We start from the raw sequence: 26,693 nt of genomic DNA, 5'->3' as shown, positions 1-26,693 counted from the left end.
GCAGGATTTTGGGACTGCTGGTGAGTGGAACACAGCTTCTACTCCAATCCAATTGCGCGGGACCTGAGACTGCATTAGTTAGGGAAGCAGAAACTGGCCTGAGTAGGGCCACAGGCCTCACCCGGCCAGATCAGCGCCAGGGTAGCAGGAGCGCAGGGTTGCCTGACACCCGCCAGCTACCCACGACCCCCGCCGCAGGATTTTGGGACTGCTGGTGAGTGGAACACAGCTTCTGCTCCAGTCCAATCACGCGGGACCTGAGACTGCTCTGGTTGGGGAGAGAGAAATCCGGCCTACATAGGGCCACAACCCACTTCCGGTCAGAAAAGCACCGGGGCAGCTGAGGCGCAGGGTCGGCTAACACTCACCAGCTACCCACAACACCCACCACAGGATCTTAAGACTTCTGGAGAGTGGAACACAGCTTCTGCTCCAATCCAATTGCACGCGGGACCAGAGACTGCATTAGTTAGGGAAGCAGAAAAACGGCCTGAGTAGGACCACAGGCCTCTTCCGGCTGGACCAGCACCGGGGTACCGTCAGCTACCCACGACCCACGCCGCAGGATTTAGAGACTGCTGGTGAGTGGAACACAGCTTCTGCTCATCTTTAAATAGTGACAACGATAACAACTAACCCCAGAGATTACCAAATGGCGAAAGGTAAACATAATAATCTTACTAACAGAAACCAAGACCACTCACCATCATCAGAACCCAGCACCCCCACTTCGCCCAGTCCAGGGCACCCCAACACACCGGAAAAGCTAGACACGGATTTAAAAGCATATCTCCTGATGATGATAGAGGACTTCAAGAAGGACTTTAATAACACACTTAAAGAAATGCAGGAGAACACTGATAAAAAGGCAGAAGACAATAAAGAGGAAGCACAAAAATCCCTTAAAGAATTGCAGGAGAACACTGCTAAAGAGTTACAAATCCTTAAAGAAAAACATGATAACATAATCAAACAGGTAGAAGTCCTTACAGAAAAACAGGAAAACACATCCAAACAGATGATGGAAATGAACAAAACCATACTAGACCTAAAAAGGGAAGTAGACACAATAAAGAAAACCCAAAATGAGGCAACACTGGAGATAGAAACCCTAGGAAAGAAATCTGGAACCATAGATACGAGCATCAGCAACAGAATACAAGAGATGGAAGAGAGAATCTCAGGTGCAGAAGATTCCATAGAGAACATCGGCACAACAATCAAGGAAAATGTAAAATGCAAAAAGATCCTAACTCAAAACATCCAAGAAATACAGGACACAATGAGAAGACCAAACCTACGGATAATAGGAGTGGATGAGAATGAAGATTTTCAACTCAAAGGACCAGCAAACATCTTCAACAAAATTATAGAAGAAAACTTCCCAAATCTAAAGAAAGAGATGCCCATGAACATACAAGAAGCCTACAGAACTCCAAATAGACTGGACCAGAAAAGAAATACCTCCCGACACATAATAATCAGAGCAACAAATGCTCTAAATAAAGATAGAATACTAAAAGCAGTAAGAGAAAAAGGCCAAGTAACATATAAAGGCAAGCCTATCAGAATTACACCAGACTTTTCACCAGAGACTATGAAAGCCAGAAGATCCTGGACAGATGTTATACAGACACTAAAAGAACACAAATTCCAGCCCAGGCTACTATACCCAGCCAAACTCTCAATTAACATAGATGGAGAAACCAAAGTATTCCACGACAAAACCAAATTCACACATTATCTCTCCACGAATCCAGCCCTTCAAAGGATAATAACAGAAAAAAACCAATACAAGGACAGGAACCACGCCCTAGAAACAACAAGAAGGTAATCCCTCAACAAACCTAAAAGAAGACAGCCACAAGAACAAAATGCCAACTTTAACATCAAAAATAACAGGAAACAACAATTACTTTTCCTTAATATCTCTTAATATCAATGGACTCAACTCCCCGATAAAAAGACATAGACTAACAAACTGGCTACACAAACAAGACCCAACATTTTGCTGCTTACAGGAAACTCATCTCAGAGAAAAGGATAGACACTACCTCAGAATGAAAGGCTGGAAAACAATTTTCCAAGCAAATGGCATGAAGAAACAAGCTGGAGTAGCCATTCTAATATCTGATAAGATTGACTTCCAACCCAAAGTCATTAAAAAAGACAGGGAGGGACACTTCATACTCATCAAAGGTAAAATCCTCCAAGAGGAACTATCAATCCTGAATATCTATGCTCCAAATACAAAGGCAGCCACATTCATTAAAGAAACTTTAGTAAAGCTCAAAGCACACATTGCACCTCATACAATAATAGTGGGAGACTTCAACACACCACTTTCACCAATGGACAGATCATGGAAACAGAAACTAAACAGGGACACAGTGAAACTAAGAGAAATTATGAATCAAATGGATCTGGCAGATATCTACAGAACATTCTATCCTAAAACAAAAGGATATACCTTCTTCTCAGCACCTCATGGTACCTTCTCCAAAATTGACCACATAATTGGTCACAAAACAGGCCTCAACAGATATAAAAATATTGAAATTGTCCCATGCATCCTATCAGATCACCATGGACTAAGGCTGATCTTCAATAACAAAATAAATAATAGAAAGCCAACCTTCACGTGGAAACTGAACAACACTCTTCTCAATGATACCTTGGTCAAGGAAGGAATAAAGAAAGAAATTAAGGACTTTTTAGAGTTCAATGAAAATGAAGCCACAACATACCCAAACTTATGGGACGCAATGAAAGCATTTTTAAGAGGAAAACTCATAGCTCTGAGTGCCTCCAAAAGGAAACTAGAGAGAGCACACATTAGCAGCTTGACAACACACCTAAAAGCACTAGAACAAAAGGAAGCAAATTCACCCAAGAGGAGTAGACGGCAGGAAATAATCAAACTCAGGGGTGAAATCAACCAAGTGGAAACAAGAAAAACTATTCAAAGAATCAACCAATCAAGGAGCTGGTTCTTTGAGAAAATCAACAAGATAGATAAACCCTTAGCCAGACTCACTAGAGGGCACAGGGAAAGCATCCTAATTAACAAAATCAGAAATGAAAAAGGAGACATAACAACAGATCCTGAAGACATCCAAAACACCATCAGATCCTTCTACCAAAGGCTATACTCAACAAAACTGGAGAACCTGGATGAAATGGAGAAGTTCCTAGACAGATACCAGGTACCAAAGTTGAATCAAGATCAGGTTAATGATCTAAACAGCCCTATATCCCCCAAAGAAATAGAAGCAGTCATTAATAGTCTCCCAACTAAAAAAAGCCCAGGACCAGATGGGTTTAGTGCAGAGTTCTATCAGACCTTCAAAGAAGATCTAATCCCAGTTCTTCACAAACTATTCCACAAAATAGAAACAGAAGGTACTCTACCCAACTCATTCTATGAAGCCACAATTACTCTGATACCTAAACCACAAAAAGACCCAACAAAGATAGAAAACTTCAGACCAATATCCCTTATGAATATTGATGCAAAAATCCTCAATAAAGTTCTTGCTAACCGAATCCAAGAACACATCAAAACAATCATCCATCCTGACCAAGTAGGTTTCATCCCAGGGATGCAGGGATGGTTCAATATACGGAAATCCATCAACGTAATCCAGTATATAAACAAACTCAAAGACAAAAACCACATGGTCATCTCGTTAGTTGGGGAAAAAGCATTTGACAAGATCCAACACCCATTCATGATAAAAGTCTTGGAAAGATCAGGAATTCAAGGCCCATACCTAAACATGATAAAAGCAATCTACAGCAAACCAGTAGCCAACATCAAAGTAAATGGTGAGAAGCTTGAAGCAATCCCTCTAAAATCAGGGACTAGACAAGGCTGTCCACTTTCTCCATACCTATTCAACATTGTACTTGAAGTCCTAGCCAGAGCAATTCGACAACAAAAGGAGATCAAAGGGATACAAATTGGAAAAGATGAAGTCAAAATATCACTTTTTGCAGATGATATGATAGTATATATAAGTGACCCTAAAAATTCCACCAGAGAACTCCTAAGCCTGATAAACAGCTTCGGTGAAGTAGCTGGATATAAAATTAACTCAAACAAATCAATGGCCTTTCTCTACACAAAGAATAAACAGGCTGAGAAAGAAATTAGGGAAACAACACCCTTCTCAATAGTCACAAATAATATAAAATATCTTGGTGTGACTCTAACTAAGGAAGTGAAAGATCTGTATAATAAAAACTTCAAGTCTCTGAAGAAAGAAATTATAGAAGATCTCAGAAGATGGAAAGATCTCCCATGCTCATGGATTGGCAGGATCAACATTGTAAAAATGGCTATCTTGCCAAAAGCAATCTACAGATTCAATGCAATCCCCATCAAAATTCCAACTCAATTCTTCAACGAATTAGAAAGTGCAATCTGCAAATTCATCTGGAATAACAAAAAACCTAGGATAGCAAAAACTCTTCTCAAGGATAAAAGAACCTCTGGTGGAATCACCATGCCGGTCCTAAAGCTCTACTACAGAGCAATTGTGATAAAAACTGCATGGTACTGGTATAGTGACAGACAAATAGACCAATGGAATAGAATTGAAGACCCAGAAATGAACCCACACACCTATGGTCACTTGATCTTCGACAAGGGAGCTAAAAACATCCAGTGGAAGAAAGACAGCATTTTCAACAAATGGTGCTGGCACAACTGGTTGTTAACATGTAGAAGAATGCGAATCGATCCATTCCTATCTCCTTGTACTAAGGTCAAGTCTAAGTGGATCAAGGAACTTCACATAAAAGCAGAGACACTGAAACTTATAGAGGAGAAAGTGGGGAAAAGCCTTGAAGATATGGGCACAGGGGAAAAATTCCTGAATAGAACAGTAATGGCTTGTGCTGTAAGATCGAGAATTGACAAGTGGGACCTCATGAAACTACAAAGCTTCTGCAAGGCTAAAGACACCATCAATAAGACAAAAAAACCACCAACAGATTGGGAAAGGATCTTCACCTATCCTAAATCAGATAAGGGACTAATATCCAATATATATAAAGAACTCAAGAAGGTGGACTCCAGAAAGTCAAATAACCCCATTAAAAAATGGGGCTCAGAACTGAACAAAGAATTCTCACCTGAGGAATACCGAATGGCACAGAAGCACCTGAAAAAATGTTCAACATCCTTAATAATCAGGGAAATGCAAATCAAAACAACCCTGAGATTCCACCTCACACCAGTCAGAATGGCTAAGATCAAAAATTCAGGTGACAGCAGATGCTGGCGAGGATGTGGAGAAAGAGGAACACTCCTCCATTGTTGGTGGGATTGCAAGCTTGTACAACCACTCTGGAAATCAGTCTGGCGGTTCCTCAGAAAATTGGACATAGTACTACCGGAGGATCCAGCAATACCTCTCCTGGGCATATATCCAGAAGATGTCCCAACCGGTAAAAAGGACACATGCTCCACTATGTTCATAGCAGCCCTATTTATAATAGCCAGAAGCTGGAAAGAACCCAGATGTCCCTCAACAGAGGAATGGATACAGAAATTATGGTACATTTACACAATGGAGTACTACTCAGCTATTAAAAAGAATGAATTTATGAAATTCCTAGCCAAATGGATGGACCTGGAGGGCATCATCTTGAGTGAAGTAACACAATCACAAAAGAACTCACACAATATGTATTCATTGATAAGTGGATATTAGCCCAAAACTTAGGATACCCAAGATATAAGATACAATTTGATAAACGCATGAAACTCAAGAAGAATGAAGACCAAAGTGGGGACACTGTGCACCTTCTTAGAATTGGGAACAAAACACCCAGGGAAGGAGTTACAGAGACAAAGTTCGTAGCTGTGATGAAAGGATGGACCATTTAGAGACTGCTGTATCCAGGGATCCGTCCCATAATCAGCTTCTAAACGCTGACACCATTGCATACACTAGCAAGATCTTGCTGAAAGGACCCAAATATAGCTGTCTCTTGTGAGTCTATGCCGGGGCCTAGCAAACACAGGAGTGGATGTTCACAGTCAGCTATTGGATGTATCACAGGGCTCCCAATGGAGAAGCTAGAGAAAGTACCCAAGGAGCTAAAGGGATCTGCAACCCTATTGTTGGAACAACATGATGTACTAACCAGAACCCTGGAGCTCTTGTCTCTAGCTGCATATGTATCGAAAGATGGCCTAGTCGGCCATCAATGGAAAGAGAGGCCCATTGGACTTGCAAACTTTATATGCCCCAATATAGGGGAATGCCAGGGCCAAAAGAATGGGAGTGGGTGGGTAGGGAAGTGGGGGGCGCTATGGGGGACTTTTGGGATAGTATTGGAAATGTAATTGAGGAAAATATGTAATAAAAATATTAAAAAAAAAAAAAACAAAATGAAGTTAATTCTGTCTTGCAGTTTTTTATAACAGGACCTTTGGTACTTTTTTTTTTTTTTTTTTGGATTTAAGATAATTATTCCTAATTATCTTAGTGAATTATCTTAGTGAATTTACTTTTTCTGTGTTTGGAGGCATTTTGCTATTTGGTCATCCTAAGAATTATTTTATATCATTGTTGTTAATTATTTAAAAAAATATTCCAGAAGAATTTCCTTCTGGTGCTCTGTTCTCTGGAACCCACAGGGGTAGCCAGATACAGATAGGACAGACCTGAGTAGGGCTGTGGTGGGAAGGTGGCCAGTGGTTAGTGCTTATGGTGGCAGTGGTGGCTCAGGAACTCGTTAGAAATGAAAGCCACAGCGAAGTCAAAGTAGACTCTTAGGAGAATGTAATGGACAGAGAGGAGAAAGCCGAGGGTGGCTCTGAGGGTCTTAATGCCATGTCTGTCAGGCTGTTATCTTCTGGGGTCATGGATTTATTATAAAAAAGACAGCACCCATCAAACAGGAGCTGTAAAAACCACACTGAGCAGGCCATGTCCTTTTGCTGAGAACAAAACCAAGGTCAATTTAGGTCTCTCTGCACATGCTAGTACAAGAATGTGTGTATTTTACCACTACACTAAAGAGCTCTGCCATTCCTGGGATCCCAATCGCAGCTGGAAGTGCACTCAAACTGCTGGTGGCAGCGAATTGCCAAGATTGTTATATAAAATAAATCGTTAAGAACCGGTTCCTGTTTTCAGTACTAAACACTTGGAGCTCAGTTATTTTTCATATACATAGCACCTTGCCTGCCTGCATTTAAACTACGACACCAACTGTAGAGCAGATCGTCTATGTTCTATCGACAAATGAAGGGCATCTTACAAGCTTGAGAAATAAACAATTATGCTACATTGCCTGGGTTTTGCCGTATCCTTTGGATGTAATTTTTAAAATTAGTGACCCAGCAAATACAGAAATGTAAGCACGAATGAACGTGGTCTACAGGAAAAGACAAGGACTAAGTATTTCTATGTTTTTAGTAAAAAAAAAAAAATAGCTTTGGTCTGAAGGAATACTTGTGGTTCTTGCAGAGCACTGGTGTTCTTCAGTTCCCTGAACTCCCACAGTGGTCCACAACCATCTGTAACTCCACTTCAGGAGATCTGACATCCTCTTCTGAGCTGTGCAGGCACCAGGCATGCATGCATACATACATACATACACATACATACATACACATTCAAGTAGGAAAAACATTCATACATGTAAAATAAAATAAATAAATCTAAGAGTTTTTTTTTTAAGTATCAGTCTGATCTTACAGCCATTACATTGCATTACTAGAGTTGTGTAAACAATTACACGGAAAACACATTTAAATGTAGCCAAAACATTGATTTTTATAACACAAGGAATAAGAGTTGAAATTGCTGATGTGCTTTTGATGAACTGCAGCATTGTTTAAGTATATCTTCTGCATTGTTTATTGCTACAATTTAAGAATGTTATTTAAAAGCAATTTTGGAAGATTACCAGGTACAACTTTTGGGGAAAGTAACTGGTTGATCTGTAGCCAGATGGTCATCAAATAAACGAGATGACTTTAAAAATATACCAAGGGGAAACTGAAACACAGACAGCAGAGAAGTCTAGACGGGCAATTCATGGCTTTAAGCTCATTTCTGTCAGTTCCTCTCTGCTACCACAGTGCGTTGCATCTTCTCCAGGAAGGAATTAAAGCGGTGACATTATTCTCCTGGTCCGTTTCGACTTTCACTGCACAGTGAAAAGTCCTGAATGGTTTAGTTAGCTCTGCACAGAAGAAGAGAACTGACCCAGAGGAAACAGTTCCAACTTTTTCGACAACCCAGAGGATGAATGTAGAAGGTAGAGGTCACCTGACACCAGTCAGCGCTTCCCAACAGATGCCGCCAACCACAGGCAACTCTTCAGTTCATGAAACTGCTCAGTGTGAACCAGGATGTGTTGTAAATAGAAAACACACAGCAGGTTCTGTTAACTTAGTCCATTCTATAAGAATATAATTTATCTCACTAATATTTTTATATTATGTGTTGAAAATGAAAAGAGTTTGGCTATATTAAGTTAAATTAAGATGGATCATGTATTAAAATTAAGCTTTTAGAGCTTTAGGTTGGTTATTAGGAAATTTAAAATAGAAGACTTTAAATTTCATGAGCAGCTTATAGTTTGTTTCAACTGGGTGGCGTTGTGCTTAGAAACTAACACTGAAAGTAGAATCAGTCATATAAGTGAAATAGGCACTGAGTGTGCAGATCACAGTTTTCTACAGTTTTCGATGGATATCCTTAACTCATGAATCAATAAGCAAGCAACATGGCTCTAAAAACAAAACAAAATAAACAAAGAAGGGCACTCTCACACATAACAAATGACATTCCATGCTGTCTGGGGACAAGAACATAGACTTTTCTGTTTTGCCAGGAGAGTGGATAATAGAATTCTCCCATCTTTGATAATGTGTGTAAGCCAAAAATTTCACTTGACACAAAGAGATGTTCTAAGCTTAAATTTTATTTTATAAAAGTATCTAATTTTTCCTTTTAAAAAAGAAGTTGGTCTGGGAATGAGTGAAGAACAACTGGAAGAAAAAGAAGAAAGGCTGATCTGGCGCACGGAGAGAAAGGGTGATGGCTTCGCAGTTCCCTGGTAAGAGCCTGAGCGATCTGAAAGTCACCCACAAGCACTGCACAGTTTACTTTCTTCCTTTGCTTTGAATCACAAACCAGTTCTGCCACTTGGACCCTTGACATCTCAGAAGGACATGTTGCACTTTTACAAAGAAAATCACTGTGAGCAACTTTCTCCAGATTTTTGACATGAACACTGGAGAAAACTCAGAACACATGTTGAAGCCAAACCTACTCTCCACAGAAGAGAAGACCCTGTGGGATTCAGGTCATGGTCCCCAGGGACCTACTGCAAGAAGATGGTAAATCGGTCTGCCCCCTGCAGGAAGAAGGCTGTTGGAAGCCGACTTTTAGCAGAAAGCTGCTATCATCTCTGAAGCCATCTCGGGCTATTTTCTTTTCTTTTTTTAAAATTTTTAATATTTTTTTATTACGTATTTTCCTCAATTACCTTTCCAATGCTATCCCAAAAGTCCCCCATACCCCTCCCCCCCCACTTCCCTACCCACCCATTCCCACTTTTTGGCCCTGGCATTCCCCTGTACTGGGGCATATAAAGTTTGCATGTCCAATGGGCCTCTCTTTCCAGTGATGGTCGACTAGGCCATCTTCTGCTACATATGCAGCTAGAGACACGAGCTCCGGGGTACTGGTTAGTTCATAATGTTGTTCCACCCATAGGGTTGTGGATCCCTTTAGCTCCTTGGGTACTTTCTCTAGCTCCTCCATTGGGAGCCCTGTGATCCATCCACTAGTTGACTGTGAGCATCCACTTCTGTGTTTGCTAGGCACCGGCATAGACTCACAAGAGACAGCTATATCTGGGTCCTTTCAGCAAAATCTTGCTAGTGTATGCAATGGTGTCAGCGTTTGGAAGCTGATTATGGGATGGATCCCTGGATATGGCAGTCTCTAGATGGTCCATCCTTTTGTCACAGCTCCAAACTTTGTCTCTGTAACTCCTTCCATGGGTGTTTTGTTCCCAATTCTAAGAAGGGGCACAGTGTCCACACTTTGGACTTCATTCTTCTTGAGTTTCATGCGTTTAGCAAATTGTATCTTATATCTTGGGTATCCTAAGTTTTGGGCTAATATCCACTTATCAGTGAGTACATATTGTGTGAGTTCCTTTGTGATTGTGTTACCTCACTCAGGATGATGCCCTCCAGGTCCATCCATTTGGCTAGGAATTTCATAAATTCATTCTTTTTAATAGCTGAGTAGTATTCCATTGTGTAAATGTACCACATTTTCTGTATCCATTCCTCTGTTGAGGGGCATCTGGGTTCTTTCCAGCTTCTGGCTATGATAAATAAGGCTGCTATGAACATAGTGGAGCATGTGTTCTTCTTACCGGTTGAGACATCTTCTGGATATATGCCCAGGAGAGGTATTGCTGGGCTATTTTCTTATAGGTGGAACTTTTCCACCCTGACGAGAGACTGGTTTTCCTAGCATGAAGGGGTTTTTTGTTGTTGTTGTTGTTTGTTTTGGTTTTTTGTTTGTTTTTTAGAACATGCCTAAATTTATTATTTAATACAAAAAACACAAAACAGCAACAGTTTCCATCATTATTTCCCTAACAACTTTCTGGGACACCATTATTGCCTGGACTGACACTATATGTCCAGTAATCCACCAACAGGCAAATCTCAGCCCACCACAGCTGAACACACTCTGATAACATCTTGTTTTTCTCCTATGCATCCCGGAGCTGTGGTTAAGGGTCTCCAGCTGCACTCCCCAGAGAGTGCATATATACCCATAGTTGCCTTTCACTAGAGACTCGAGACATGAAACTTGAGCAGATAGCCTGTGTTGTCTCCATTGTTCTTCATGTCTCTTGCCCCTACATCCCCACTCACTCTCTTGCAGACCCTGTTAACTGACCCATGGACCAAGTCAGAAGGCTGTTTCAGATATACAGCAATTAAGGCAAGTTAACCCAGCAGAGCAATAAGTAACAAACAGAACTTAATCCCATCAAATCCCATCAGATCACCTTTAATTTAAAAACAGCTTAATTTCCATTTGCATGAAGTTATGAATCAACCAATTAAATTTTATTTATTCCCTAACTGATGAGCACATTGGATCTAGGTATTCAATAACATAACACAGGTGAATATAATTCAGGTATTTATCAAGCATATTTAGTTTATAAGGCCAAGAACAAAATCTCAGGGGATAAAATTTAACTAATTGAATTTCCCATAGTATGCAGAAACTTGAAAATGTGAGTATGGACATTTAGAAAATGGACTTCAGTACCATGAGGGTGGGAGCCTTGCAAAGAAAGCACAAGCTTGGTATTATCTCTGGGGAACACCTGGAGCTGGAGGCATAGGGAGCCATGAGATGTGGGTGCTGGGAACCTAACCAGGTCCTCTGCAAGAGCAGCCGTTGTTAACTCTGAAGCCGTCTCCCCAATCCCATATATAAAAATGTAATAGTTCAGGACACTATATTGCAATAAATGCCACAAATAATTTTTCTATTGCTTTTTTTTTTTTAAATATTCCTCACTGCTCCTTAAATGGATTGATTTGGTAGAAGATGGTAATGTTTTTCTTTAATGAGATATGGAATTTTCAGAAACGAACTTATCTTGTCATCATTGTGTGTTCCTTCCTGCACAGCTTTGAGAAGAAAGTCAGCTCCGTGAAGGCAGCCACAAAGCAGCCCTTTCATTTCTTTAGCTCTCCATGAGTACGGATAACGGAGCACATTAATCAGAATCAGCAAACATACTTTAAAGTAACCAATTTTCTCTGAGAGCTGACCTAACATAAACATCTCAGCTATCATCGAGAGGTTCCGGAGCTGTTATCGCCAGCAGCTAGTTTCAATTTAACTAAATTATTAAGATACATTACGCTTATGCCGATGTGCTCGGCTCTGCTGCAGAGGCTGAGGACAACCCCGTCCAAGCCTTCCCTTGAACTCTGTTATCCTTAAACTGTCTCCCTCAGGGCTCCTCAACTCTCACAACCTCTCATTCAGAGAGTGCAGTCACCAAAAGATCACTCATCCCTTGGTGGGGTGGGGGGGGGGCAATGGTGGATAACTATTCTAATGTTTTGGGAGGAGAGCCCCTCTTGAAAAAATCTTTACCAATTTTCAATTTTCTTCAGCAATTAAAGTGCATTCCTCAAATCAGATCAATTGATTCTATGGTTCCCCAAAGACACCTCTCCCTTGCTCAGCCCCCTTCAGAAGAGAAGCCAGTTACACACTGTCTTGGGTAGGGTTTCCATTACTGTGAAGAGACATCGTGGCCAAGGCAACTCTTATAAAGGACAATGTTTAATTGGGGCTGGCTTACAGGTTCAGAGGTTCAGTCCTTTATCACTAGGGGATTCAGGGGAAGTATGGCAGCATCCAGCAGGCACAGTGCAGGAAGAGCTAAGAGTTCTCCATCTTCAGTCAAATAAAGCCAGGGGTAGACTGACTCTTATGCACTGGGTGGAGCTTCAAAGCCCATCCCCAGTGTGACACACTCCCTCCAACAAGGCCATACCTCCTAACGGAGCCACTCCCTATGGAACAAACATATTCAAGTCACCGAATACATGGAATTGGATCTTACCTAAAATGTTAACACCGGGTGTGGTGGCGCACGCCTTTAATCCCAGCACTGGGGAGGCAGAGGCAGGCAGATTTCTGAGTTTGAGGCCAGCCTGGTCTACAAAGTGAGTTCCAGGACAGCCAGGGCTATACAGAGAAACCCTGTCTCAAAAATACAAACAAACAAAAACGCAAACAAATAAAAATGTTAACATAGAGGAACCCTCGGTCTCTAAGAAGCAGACATTTAAACTCTCCTACTTCTCGCCATACATCTGTCTCAGCATTGCCACTCTCACAGAAAACAACACATCAGCTTCACAACCCCAGTGCTCTTTCCCTGACTGATACCCACTGGACCTTTTTGCCATTTGAAGGGACCAAATGATGAAAAAAAGTCACAGGAACCTAATGGAACAATTTTGCAGACAATCAACTGCTTCCATTTATAAAGGTCCCTTGCTCCACTGAACCCTCCTGGGGGAATTCTGGAAAACATTCTATGTGTAAACAATCTGTTCCAGAGACACATGCTTTCTAAATCTCTTTGCCTGTTGACATTTTAAAAAAATGAAAGAACGCATTTGCGTGAAGACAAGACCTTTTGTTTCTTATACATCTACTCTAACGTAGAAATTAAAAATAAAATAGGTCAGCATTCCCAAAGGCCTAGGAAAGACCATTTCCTCTCGAGTTCTTTGTAGGACTTCATTTTAAACTAAGACTTTTCACAGCCTTGACTCCCAAGTTAAACAGAACGAATTATTAAAATGGGATGCTAATGAGAAAGCCAATGCTTTCCTTTTTTCTTTCCTTTTTGTCTCTCTTTAGGATTTCTTTTCTTAAGTTCAATTCTGTTTCTGAAATATTGTTTTTTTGTATTGAGTTAAAATACCTATTCATCCATACATTGTAGAAACATTTCCCAGGCTACGAAATTTAAATCCAGCCCTGGCCCACACACTCGCCTCACTTTATTGGATTTAAATTTCATAGCCTGAATTCTATACCGAATACATTTCTACAGCAATTTTTGATTTAGTAGAGCATAGAAAATGAGTATAATTTTCTCTAGAAGGAGAGCTTTTGTGTGTGTGTGTGTTATTTGTGATTTTTAAGGAATTCTTGGAAAGTTCTCATTGTATCTATTTATGGTACAGTTGTATATGACGTAATGACCCTATTCTACATAGATTTAGCACACATGAAGAGCATTAACCCTCTGCTAGCTTGTTTTCCTGTTGCTGTGATAAAACATTGACCAGGACCACCCTGGGGAGAAGGTTCATTCGACTTACACATCTCTCAGTCCTAGGTCCCTCCGTGAAGGGAGCCAGAGATGAGCACATTGAAGCAAGGACCTAGCGTCTAGGCCCTAGAAGCAGGAACTCAGGCACAGAGCACATGGAGGAACAGCATTTACTCTTTGCTCAGCTCCCTTTCCTAAAATAACACATGGCCGACCACCACCTGTTCAGAAGGACTCTGCTGACAGTGAACGGGGCCCTCTCACAAGCCATCCCATCAATCATTAGTCAAGAAAACGCCCCACAGCCACGCCCACAGGCCAATCTGATGGAGACAACTCCTCAGTTGAGGATCCTCTTTTTCAGGTAACTCTAATTTGAGCCCTAAAAACCAAAACCAAGCAAACAAACAACAACAAAAACTCAGACCTAACAAATACACCCTCTCCCTACATATTTGCATTTTTTGGTGTGGAAAAAAATATTTTAGATGGAATATAATAATATCACTCCAGCTTATTTAATGAAATATCTTACTTGCTTTTACAAAGAAAAGCATTTACAAAACTATTCACTAAAACACAGCTTTCAGTCAAATGAACTCAAAATGGATCTTAGACCTAATTATAAAGCCCAAAACTATGAAACTCTTAGACAAAATCTTGGAAACAAATATCTGTGTCCTAGGGCAAAGCTTTCTTAGATGCAATGCCAAAAGCATGAGCCGTGAAAGTAGCCCTTATTAAATTAGACTTCACCAAACTGAAAACTTCTGCTCTCCTCAAAATACTGTTAGTTGAACAAAGGGAACAAACCAAGACAGAAGAAAGTGATGTCAGAATGACTAGATACAAAAAAAAAATGACTTTAACCCCCAAATCTATTTTCAAAAGAACTCTCCATACCAAATAATAAGAAACAAGCAATATAACACACTAGTGAACAAAACGTGTAAGTATCAAAAAAAAGGTGACAGATAATTGTATAAAATACTTGGTATTATTTGTCATGTAAGGAAATGCAGATTATAATTATAATATCAGGAAAATAAATAAAATTAAAAGGGCGCTCTTTATCAGACTTGGAAATGATGTATAGGAAGTGAAATTTCTCATGCCTCTGGAAAAGGTGCAAAGATGCCAAGGACCACTTTGTAAAACAATTTAACAATTAAACAGATAAGTCAGAGCTACATCATACAACTCAAGCATTCCACCCCAAGGTATTTACACAAGACGGCAAAAGGAATCATTCCCGTACAACGACTGGAACACTTAACCATATGATTCAACCAGTCCAGTCCTCGGAGTTTACCCAAAAGAAATGAAACCATATGTGCATACAAAGACCCAACCAGGAACACCCCCAGGCTCATTTGGAAGACCCCAAACCTGGAAATAACCTGAACGTTAGTCAACAGAGAAAAAGATAACCACAGATGTGCACCCCAGACAAAGGAATCTGACTCTGCAGTGAGAACGAACTGCTGACATACTGAAATGTAAGTGGACTTTTTTTTTTTTGTCTGAGTTATAAAGGCTGATGCAACAGGTACCAACTCCCTGGCTCCCTGAATTTGAAGCTCAGGGAAAGGCTGGAGGGCTATGTTTGGGGTGGGGGGTTATTCCACTGGACACAGAGTTTTAGGAGTGATGGATAGCTCTATTATACTAATGGAGAGGATGGCTTCCCATGGCTAGTTGTGTATCAGAGCTTGTGTATTTGACTCAGGACTCTGGAAGAGAAGCTGGAAGACAGGCAGGAAGGAAGGAGTCAGGCAGAGCACACGTTCTGAGTAATCACCTTTTCCTTATCAAAGTGGTGACCTCTGAAATCTAACCTAATTTCTAGAACCCCAGCAAATCTTTCTATTTAAATATACATAGAAACGCAGGTCTGGGTTACTCTCATTTGAAGAATGAAAGGGCCTTGAAATCCCTTGAAATTCTCCTTTAAAGTGCAGTAGCCTGTTAACACCTTGACTCATTAATGATTTGAACTCTGCTCATCAAAGGGAGGATATATATATATATATATATATATATATATATGCCCCATCTTAAAATGTGAAAATGTGGAGAAAAAGGAAATCTGGCTCTCAGACCTGCTGCTACAGGAAGAGCAGAGCCAATGACATCACATGACTTATCTTCTCTTTCCCTCTTCACTTCATAAAATGTGGCTGCATTTAGCTAACTTCTGGCCATCTTGTAGATCCAGCCATGAAAATTAACACACCCCCCCCACCTCCCCAGAGAACTTTTGTATCTTTGGCATAAAACTAATGGTTCTTTAATGAAGCTGTCACACTGAGAAGTGTGACATCACAGCTGGGAATAAATTTAGTGTGCCTAACCCATAGCCATATTCTCGCCTTTGCGTGTGTCTTCCTTTGCAACCAGGGACACCAGTATTCCCCCCATTGACTCAGGGAGCGCAATCCTGATCATTTTCAGGCCAATCCTCTGTACAATAGAATGCTTATCTCTTGAACAGCTTTAAATGAGATGATACACACTGGCGTTTTCTTCCAGAGGATGGTAAAACAAAGCAAAGACAATAGTTCAAGTAATTTTTTGATTCTCCAGTTGGCTCCCAGGAATAATATGAGAAAAGTGGGGGTCCTCCTGGTCCTCCTGAAGTATCTCTAGCTCTCAGCACATTGTCCTATAATGTCCCTACCAAATGTGAGCACCTTAAACTTTGTCACTCAGAGCCCGAAGCTCCTCAACCCTCCCTCAATCACAGCTTCTTCACGGTTAAGATCAAAGAGAAGAAAATCTTCAACATAGTGGTCATGCTTTTTGGACCACCCTATTGCTGCTGTAAGGATCTGAAGGGACACAGCCTGCTTTATTCCTGTACCTCAGCCTCTAAGTTTTACTTCAAATGAGACCAACAGAGAGTCCTTTAGATATCTGAAATTTGGTTACAGATTCATCAAGACTAATAAAGTCAATACCTTTAATAACTGATAGCTTTCCAAGTGTGACAGACAGGTAGACTGTGTGCCAATATGTCCACATGGCCAAGAGGTCCTCACACAATTGAAACAGATTCCATCCTTCATATCTCCCATTTTCTCTGCCCAAACTAAAACTAATGATTTAAGAGAGATATCTGAATGCCACCTGGGATTTGGTGCCTCATGGGACATAGAGCTCTGAGGTTTTCTGCCTTAGAATTTCCATGACTTCACAGGACTTTGTGGAAGAGGGGGCAGCATGAGTATATGCCATGGCCTCTGAGGTCTCTGAGCCTGACTTCTTCCAGATAACTGGAATTCTCTGGGGATGTAAAAACACAGGAAGAGAAACGAAGCCCCAGACATCCAAACCATGTAAACCGGAAAGGTCTGGATTATTAACTCTGGGAAGCTAATTGGGAGCCCCAGGCAGAATCCTAATATGGTCAGTGTCCTTGTCAGTGGATGCCACCAAGAAGATACTGATGGATAGACACACTTAGAAGAAAGGGACATTGGGACCATGAAGTGTCCCATTTCTCAGACTTAGAGGTTGCCGTCAAATCGAAAGGTAATGGGAGAATCATTTTAGGGCATGTATTCATAAATAGCTTCATTAAATAAAATAAAAATTCATTATTAGTTTTTTCTACCTAACTCTGTCTCCCCCATAAAGCAATATAGATAGGATACATATTTTTTAACCTCAACCATTTAATAAGTTGAATTGGGTTTCTACTTAACAGTTTTTTTCCTAGCAAAAATCTTCCATCTGAAAATGGTTCATGGATTTGAGAGTTATGCTCAGTTTGTCTAGGACTAGAACTATGCTAAAGAATAGAGGTATGTTAATTATGTTATCAAAATATACATTTATTTTTATTTTATGTATATGACTGCTTAGTCTATATCTGTGAACCATGTATATTCCTGGCGCCCATGAAGACAAGAAAAGGGCATTAAATCCTCTGGGACTGGAGTTACTGATGATTATAAGCTAACATGTGGGTGCTGGGACTTGAAATTGGGTCATCTCTGAGAGTAACAAATGCTCTTTACCACGGAGCCGTCTCTCCAGCCAGAGAGGTTAGCATTTTATGAACTAAGTTACTTGTGCAAAGGTGATATCCTGGGTATACAGCTTTCAAGCAAATGGTCTATTCGAATCCATGACGCCACCAGGAGACCAGAAACTGGGCAAATGCTGAGAAAACAAATGGTCAGAACAGCCTCCTGATGTTCACAGGAGCACACTGAGAACAGCCTCCTGATGCACACAGAAACACACTGAAAACAGCCTCCTGATGCTCACAGGAACACACTGAGAACAGCCTCCTGATGCACACAGAAACACACTGAGAACAGCCTCCTGATGCACACAGAAACACACTGAGAACAGCCTCCTGATGCACACAGAAACACACTGAGAACAGCCTCCTGATGCACGCAGAGCACACTGAGAACAGCCTCCTGATGTTCACAGGAGCACACTGAGAACAGCCTCCTAATGCACACAGAGCACACTGAGAACAGCCTCCTGATGCAAACGGAGAGCTGTCAATGCAGTAGCATCCTCTTGTGTTTCTAGGTCCCGCCCAAGGTGTTTTCAGATCCTGACCATGTCACCTGAAGTTGATGACTCAAGCCACATCATCATCAGTTGTGTGGGTGAAAAGTGAGGCTCACAGAGATTAGAGGAATCACCAGCAACCATATAGCTTAAAGATTGTGTACAGGCTCTGTGCTGTGAATTCTAGTTTTATAATCATTTCCACTCTACCACCCTCTGTAACTCAGATCTCAGATAGTTTAAGAAAACACCTTTGGGTTGAAAAAGTCCCAAAAGTGAACCAAGGCAGGCTGAGGGAAACTTTTAAAAAAAATTTTTTTTTTATTAGCATTTACATTTCAAATGCTATCCCTAAAGTTCCCCATACCCTCCCCTCCCCCGCCCCTGCTCCCCTCCCCCCTCACTCCCACTTCTTGGCCCTGGCGTTCCCCTGTACTGAGGCATATAAAGTTTGCTAGACCAAGAAGCATCTCTTCCCAATGATGTCCGACTAAGCCATCTTCTGCTACATATGCAGCTAGAGACACGAGCTCGGGGGTACTGGTTAGTTCATGTTGTTGTTCCTCCTATAGGGTTGCAGACCCCTTCAGCTCATGTAGGAGCTAGAGAAAGTCCCCGAGGCTGAGGGAAACTTAAGGACAATGTTTACACTTAGGAGAAGAAAATAGTCACTATACCCTCCAACTCGGAGCCTCGCCTGGCTCAATGACCACCTAGATTTCTTCACAGGCCATAGAGAGACACAATGAGCTTAGAGAAGGAGGGCTTTCAGTGGTCCCAGTACAAAACAGAACTATGAGAGACCTCCTACGCCAGAATCAGTTATTTCAATTACCTTGAAAGAGACCCAAACTGGATGTGTCTGGAATAGACTGTGTTTTAAACCCAAGCTTAACCAAGCCAAATAATGTGCTCTGTTGGATTTATATCATGTCTCAACTCCAGAACTTCTGTGTCTATAAACAAATGAAATAGTCCAGGAAGTTTAAGCTATCCTAAGGTCACAAAGAACAATGTGACATCCATGACGGGTTAAAATGGGAAAGGCTACACCATATCACTCTTATCTGACATCTCTCCCCCTCCCCTTCCCCCCAAACACCCCTCCCCTTCCCTTCACTATCCTACCCGGGAAAGAATGATCCACCATTTGTCTAAAAATATTCGATAATAGGATGGGAAAACTAAACCTTATCAAGAAAACCTCAATATTAAGTTAAATTGCATTGTTTAGGGAAATTTTTTTCCTACAGAAAACAAAATCAGGTAAAGTTTATTTCTTACCGATGTTCTGTTTTGTGGCTGAATATATGACTGATAACTTCCAAGCATCGACCTGGATGGCATGGGGAAAAGAAAGAAGAGTTTAGAATTACAGAATTTTAGTTTAGGCAACTACACACACAGTACACGCAGACACAGAGACACACAGACTCACATTCGTACACACAGAGAGGGAGAGATCTCACACTGAATAGGACTTTGCCCTGAAGTGTGTGTGTGTGGTGTGTGTTTGTGTGTGTGTGTGTGTGTGTGTGTGTGTGAGAGAGAGAGAGAGAGAGAGAGAGAGAGAGAGAGAGAGAGAGAGAGAGAGAGAATTTCCCGTAAATGTTCCGGACACTTCACTAGGAAGTAAGGGCAACAGAACATAAACTCTGGGTGGAAGATGAAACAGCCTTTAAAGGCTGTCTTGAGAATAAGCAGACTGAACAGCAGTACAATGTGTTCTGAAATCCTGCAAAATCTCCTATTTCAACTCAAAAAAAGAAAAGGGAAGGAGGCACATCCCGTCTGTAAAAAAGCAGGCAGGGCAGTCACTCCTCCCTCCCTCTCCTCTGTTCCCTCCTCTCATTTCCTCTCTTTTCCCCCAATCCAATCCCAGGCTTACAGATATGTTATTTGTTTCAGCTTGAGCCTCCTTGGCTCTTTTAGTTTCTGCTTGATTCCTCTTACACACTTTGTGACAAAAACTACTTTATCCATGGCCCTAATTCCATTCCTCTTCATCTTTTGCTAAAGCCATTCCTTTTATCAGGCTTTCCCTAGTACCACTCCATAGGAACATGAAGCATGGCCAGGGCTTCCCTCATCGCTGTCTGCACTGGTCCTGTGACAATTCACCTTGACAGCTTTTGACAGGATCCACCCATCACTTCTTCATTCTGGAAAGATCTTTTTCACCTGGCTCCCAAAGCAGCCCTAACCCTGGGGACTACACACGAGTCCATCTGACTTGTTCTTTTTCTTCCCATCTCTGTTCAAATACCATCTTGTCCACGGACCTGCCATCTGCATCTGACTTATAATCAAAGCTCACATCTCACAGCTCCCGAGTTTTCCCTGCTGCTGTCAATATTTTCTGGTGTTCTCTAGAATTCACTTATTTATGATACTTGTATCTCATAACAACTAACCAAGTACATTCCTTGAATGTATAGGACACCTCTCCCTTGACTTTGTTACTCTATCTGCAGCAACTTCTATGAGTGTTCAAGTATTGGAAATCGACTTTAAGGCCTTGTACATGCTAACCAATGGATAAGCCCATGGAGTGGCCTTCCAGTTCCAGTATTTACCACCCTGAAGACAGGAAGGCTGGTTAACATTGAAAGAACCAATGAGTAAGTAGATGAGGGTTTTAGTGAACTTCATAGTTAGCACATTCAATCACAGAGTTCAACTGATGAGCCTTGCTTTAAAGCCCTCAACCGACTCAACTTCTATCCTAAGAAATAGATTTTTTTTCATTTTCACATTTATGTGAATGTTTACTGCTTACTTTTCTAACTTCTCAAAGATATTAGAACCACTTTTAAAAGGCCCACGAAGCAATCAGTGATTCATGGGTGAAATTAATCCAATTTTTACTTAAAGAAGGGTACATGAGTTGTAAGAAATGTAATTGCTCTCCTTGAATCATAGGCACACTAGTAAAATATAGTATTCAGGTGCTTCCTTTTATACACAGGTCCTCTTTCTCACAGAATGAAAAGTAGCCTCCTGGTTATAACTGTTGGGGAAAATCAACATGTAGCATTGAATGACTTTAATGATCTAACTTTTCATCTCCGATCGGAGAGCCTCACAGAGCAGACATGCTCGTGATCTATGTCACGTAATGATTTCAGAGTATGAGCCTCAGTCATTTCTTCTAATAAAATCCTTGAGTTCTCTTATCTTGCTGAAGGTTTGTCACTTCTTTATACCACACTCAATGTTACTTCTTCCAGAAACATCTTGGACCCTCTGTGTTTCACAAGTAGTTAGGCACCTCTCTTATAGCCCTCATTATGTTTAAGTGTATACATAATTGTATATCTGTGTTTTTTAATTTCTCAGTGACATCATTATAGGGAACAAGTGCTATACCTTATTTATATAATAGCCTGTTCAATTTCTGTGATCACAACCTACCCAACTGGCTTACTTAGATAGACCATGCATGGACAACAAAACCCGCCCAATTTTAATAAAGCACAGAACAAAACTACTGACTTCAAAACAAGAGATTCTTGGCCACCTGACAGTAACATTTAAAGGTCACCAGTCATGGCCCCGGAGTAACCATAGCAACTCAGCATACACATTGGAGACATGTATAATAATTAAACAAAGCTCTAGAATGCCTATTTATTAGCCTTGAAATAAAACAAGGAGGAATTAACAAATATATTTCTGAGCCTGTTTTTGTCACAGGGTTTTCTTGGTTTAGGATTCCTGGAGAAACTGAAAAGCTTCATGAAACATCTGTGGCATGTGGAGTGCGGTGATATCACATGACCACATGAGGCTGGAACATTTCCTTCTACTTAATAACGTTTGACTGCTAAGCTTTCTCCCTACGCCTTTTACTTTATGGCTGCATGAACATATGATTTCAACACAATTGGTGTGGCAGCAGCACTGCTGGTGCATACCCTGTTCTTATAGGAGAGAGGGCTCCTGGGAAGATGCTTGCTTTGGTCCTTGAATTTGTAGCATCCCAGAGTCTAACCCTCCTTTGTTTAGAGAAATTAGAATCAAGTTCCCATATGGTTTGTGAAAGTGAAAGGGGTTTGTCTTAAGGGCATGGGAAGAGGGGAAAGGAGAATGGCAAGCTTAATTAGGAGACTAGTTCATACCTGCTCAGAAGAGAACATGCTACTCTGAACTCACCAAGAACTGCAGGAAGGTGCCCCTTGCCTTTACTGAAGAAGCCCTGGTTGGTACCTGCATCCCATAGTTGGCTGTGTGTATCAGAACAAGTTCTCACAGTACACTCGACAATGAGAACTGTGTCCTGCCTTGCCCTGGGCATCACTGTTGCTTCACACTGGGCTATTCATGTCACAGTTGATAATCACAGAACATTTTGCCTCCATTTGGGACACTATGTTCACCTTTTTAATTACCTGCATGCCCAACTATCAATCCACTAGGTGATTTTGTAAGGCAAATAAAGAGAAAATGGATGCTTGCCGAGTTTCATTGTTTCAAAATAGAAAAAAAAATGAGGTTGTGCATATTCTGAGGTTCACAGATTACAAACAGAAACAAGCATTTTACATAAAAATGTAAGGGATAAATGAGTTTTCTGTACTAGCCATGGACCTCTGATCCAATGTCAAAAGCAAAGCTTACATATTTGCTAAAATATAGACATAGTTTAGAGCCAGTCGAGGTAGAAACCAGGGCTATATGCAAGTATCCATCACAGGAAACTGCCCTCCAGGTGACAACTTCTTCTACAAAAGGGGCACAATTATCTCACTCAAGATCAGAAAGGAAGTTCTAAATGAAAGAAGCTATTTCCATATTTGAAGGGGAAAATGTGTATTGAGCCCAGAAAATGTGTATTGAGCCCACATGCAAATTTTCCAGTGATTGACTGCAGATCGATTATAGAGGTCATCTCTATGCCCACTCCTGTGGTCAGGGCTGGTTGGCATTGTTTACTTGGAGAACAGCTTTAGGAGGCATGTCCCAGTATTATATGTCCTGCACATCATGGGAGGACAATGGGGACAGTGTCACTGTTTTTCTGTGGCTCTGAAAAGAGCAGGCTGGTTGGTTCAGCACCCCTATTCCCACACTATTAAAGCATTTGGGATGGGAGAGTGTATAAATCTGAGAAATGTACATGAAGAACATTTTTACTCATTTGACAAACACTTGTTGAGATCTATCGTATGTCAGGCCTTGCCCTGTGATCTGGGAAGACACAATTATCCATAGAAAAAGGTCACTTACCAGGAAAGAAAAAAGTCTCTTTGATGTTTTCTCCAAGACTTTAAAGAAAGGTTATCTCTGAAGTATGAAGTGAAGGTTGCTTTATCCAGAAATTTCCATGGATTAATTTTGAACAGAAAGAGCTAGGAACTCACCTGCATCTCGCTGAGGTCTCAATATCTGGGATTACAACTTTCTTGCTGTGACATCCTCCCATCTCAAGGCAGGCCCATTGAGATCCTCTGTCCATGGACAGACACCAACTAACCTCATTCCTTAGAGTTTTGGAATCCCTGGCACTGCTCTGCTGTCCATTGTTGCTAGGCAACTACAATGACAGTTAACTGCCCAAAGCTAAAAGAGAATCCGTTACAGAGCCACAGGCTTCCCTCAAAACATCTCACAAGTCAGATGCAGGCATGAGGACAGATGGAGAAACATCACAGAGCCATCATTTCTGGAAATTGACTCCACATGTAAGAGGAGCACTGGATGAATGCTTAGAGCAGATATCTAAAACCCAGGTCTGATGCCAAGGAGGCAGTTGTCCCCCTGCTGTCTGGCTGAGGAGCACACTCAGAAACAGATTGGTCTATGCTATGCTAATCTGCTGTCCCTGTGTCTTCACAGAGAGGAGCTCAGCTGACAGAGCTGGGATTCAGAGCTATGCATTCCAGCTCCCCAACACAGGCTTGAGCAGGTAATACATCTGATGATGTCTGGTTCCTGTCACAACATATCTGTAGTCCTTCCTTGTTCTTCCTTGTGCTAGATGTTGACCTTTACAGGGTCAGTAAGTTCAGATAGTCAGTCTCCATGCCTAAGTTAAGGAAAAGCAGGCAACATTACCATACCCACATTCATCTGAGCCTCGCTGTTCATCACAGGACCCAAGGAGAGAATCTGAAGCCTCGAAACATTACAATAGTTTGTACTTTTTCACCTTGAAAATACTGAGGTTCTGAATGGGACTGATTAGCATGGATCTGTGGATTTAGTAGTTTACGTACCCTTGAAAGTCCCTACTTTACTTGATACAGGCAAGCACGCACAGGATCATGATAGAGAGAAACATGTACTAGAAAGAACATAGAAGAATATGAGAAGAATAGAAACAGGAGGTGACATGAGCTGGATGAAGCATGAAGGATGAGAGTCATGAAACACTTGCAGGGAAGACTGTTCTAGCCGGTCCTGACGTCAGAGGAGTGCACATGCAAGGCTCTCCTGACCTCACATCTCCCTGTGCTCTTCTAACAAAAATAAAAGAAATTCAAAGAGCTCTCTAGAAGAGGAGTGCCCTCTTAACATTTCTCATGCTCCACAGAGTCCTCTAACATGCCCTTTGTCACGTCATCACCAGCTTCCATCCTGCCAGCTCCCTAAACAGCGGCATTCTGACCCAGGAGGCAGGACTCAGCTTCGTCATGTGCACTCCTAACCCTCATTAGCCTTCTGTTGATTCCTTGAGCCCAATGTCCCATCAGTCCCTCCTCTCATGCCCCTTCACTAGATTTGGGTTTGACTACTTGCAGCCAGTATATTCTAATGCAAGCCTTACTGTTTCTCATATACATCAATTTTCTTTCCCCATACACAGACTTGAGACCTGTCTGCCTCAGCCTCATGGTGTGTACAACACTGGCCAGAAAATGAGTCCTCGAACTTCATACAGAGCACAACCTCTAGTCACTCTTTTGTTTTTATTTATCACTTTTTCCCCTTAAAATCTCTACTGTATTGGTAACGGCATATCTTTTTTTTTTCCCTGTCATCCACTTATCTTCTTCTTATGCTTTCCAAATCAAAGTGAAACGCTCACTCATTTAAGAAACTTATTTTTATCAGCAGGTCCATTATGGTGCCTGATGTTAGAGATAAGGAGTGAATCAAAGCATACATGGTCAGAACGGCATGGAAGAGTGATGGGGGAAAGAAAGACATGCATTGTGTAATATTGCTCATAGGCAAAACCTGGATTTAACATATAGATAGAGGTAGAGGTAATGTAGAGGTGATAGAGGTGGAGACAGAGACAGAGAGAGAAATAGAGATGGAGTTGATGGAGTTGAATATAGATATGGTAAGATAGAGATGGTGGGATAGATATGGAGACAGAGGTAGAGGTGATGGAGGTAGAGGTGGACATGGAGAGATAGAGATAGAGATGATGGAGAAGGAGACAATGACAAACAAGCAGAAGAAGACTATTTGAGGAAGGCAAGAGATTGGTAGGCGATGAAAGAAGGGACAAGGCCATGATCAAAGTATAATAATATATGAAGAAAACTCATGACACACATGCATGAAACCCATTATTTTTCATTAAAACTAAAAAGAAACATAAATTATTTTTTAAAGGGAGCACTAGCAAGCTGGGCCAGTCAATGAAAGTGCTTGGAACAATTCATGTGTACCTACATTTGGATCCCCAGAACCCAAGTAAAGAGCTGAAGAATGCCTGAAATCCCAGTACTAAGGAGGCAGAGACAATGGATCCATGGAGATTGCTGGTCAGCCCGACTAGACAAACTGATAATCTCCAAGTTCCATGAAAGAGCATCTCAAAACAATAAGGTGGATGGTGATTGGCCGTAAAAATTATATGCATACAAGAAATACTGAATAGACTTATATGCATGTGTATTAAACAATAGCAATAACTAGGAAAAAGAGGCCATGAATTTGAGAAGGAAGTGGAAGAGAGAAGGAACCTAGGGATGGAGGGAAGGAGGAGGATGTAAATACAATACTTATACCTGAAATTCTCAAAAAAAAAAAAAACCCATAGAATTAGAAAGCAAGGTGGACACAATAGAAGGAGATACCTGGTACTATGAAAAATACACTATGGTGGTCCTTTGCTAATAAAAAAGTGGCCTAGATGGGTTTAGGCTTATCTTAGGGTTTGTATTCCTACACAAAACATCATGACCAAGAAGCAAGTTGGGGAGGAAAGAAAGGGTTTACTCAACTTACACCTCCACATTGCTGTTCATCAGCAAAGGAAGTCAGGACAGGAACTCACACATGGAAGGAACTTGGAGGCAGGAGCTGATGCAAAGGCC

The 26,693-nt window shown here is 41.2% G+C and overlaps 1 protein-coding gene and 1 long non-coding RNA gene across 5 annotated transcripts in view; one reads left to right on the top strand and one right to left on the bottom strand.

Annotated features, from left to right (window-relative positions):
* Ccdc192 (coiled-coil domain containing 192) overlaps positions 1-23,914 on the bottom strand; it is a 210,194-nt gene extending 186,280 nt beyond the window's left edge. For 2 of the 3 annotated variants that reach the window (XM_021150372.2, XM_085833396.1), the window contains exons 1-2: positions 23,781-23,863; positions 19,702-19,753 (exon numbers count right to left, since the gene is read on the bottom strand). In XM_021150372.2, coding sequence (XP_021006031.2) covers positions 19,702-19,753; positions 23,781-23,842 — 114 coding nt within the window. In that variant the 5' untranslated portion in view covers positions 23,843-23,863. Of the gene's footprint in view, positions 1-19,701; positions 19,754-23,780 lie in introns of all 3 variants that reach the window. The other variant, XM_085833395.1, reaches the window with a different exon arrangement.
* An 89-nt stretch (positions 23,915-24,003) lies between these two features.
* LOC110284605 (uncharacterized) lies at positions 24,004-25,370 on the top strand. Of its 2 annotated transcripts, none has more exons than XR_015046098.1 (3): positions 24,004-24,101; positions 24,256-24,325; positions 25,226-25,370. It is a non-coding gene; the product is annotated as an uncharacterized LOC110284605 (long non-coding RNA). The 2 variants fall into 2 exon arrangements; XR_002376963.1 differs by lacking the exon at positions 25,226-25,370 and adding an exon at positions 24,666-24,897.
* The last annotated feature ends 1,323 nt before the right edge of the window (positions 25,371-26,693 follow it).

Source organism: Mus caroli, unplaced genomic scaffold (genome assembly GCF_978045245.1).
Source record: "Mus caroli unplaced genomic scaffold, Mus_caroli_1 scaffold_19, whole genome shotgun sequence".
Classification (NCBI taxonomy): Eukaryota; Metazoa; Chordata; class Mammalia; order Rodentia; family Muridae; genus Mus; species Mus caroli.
Note: the sequence above shows the minus strand (reverse complement) of the source record. Positions and strands in the feature narration are given on the sequence as shown.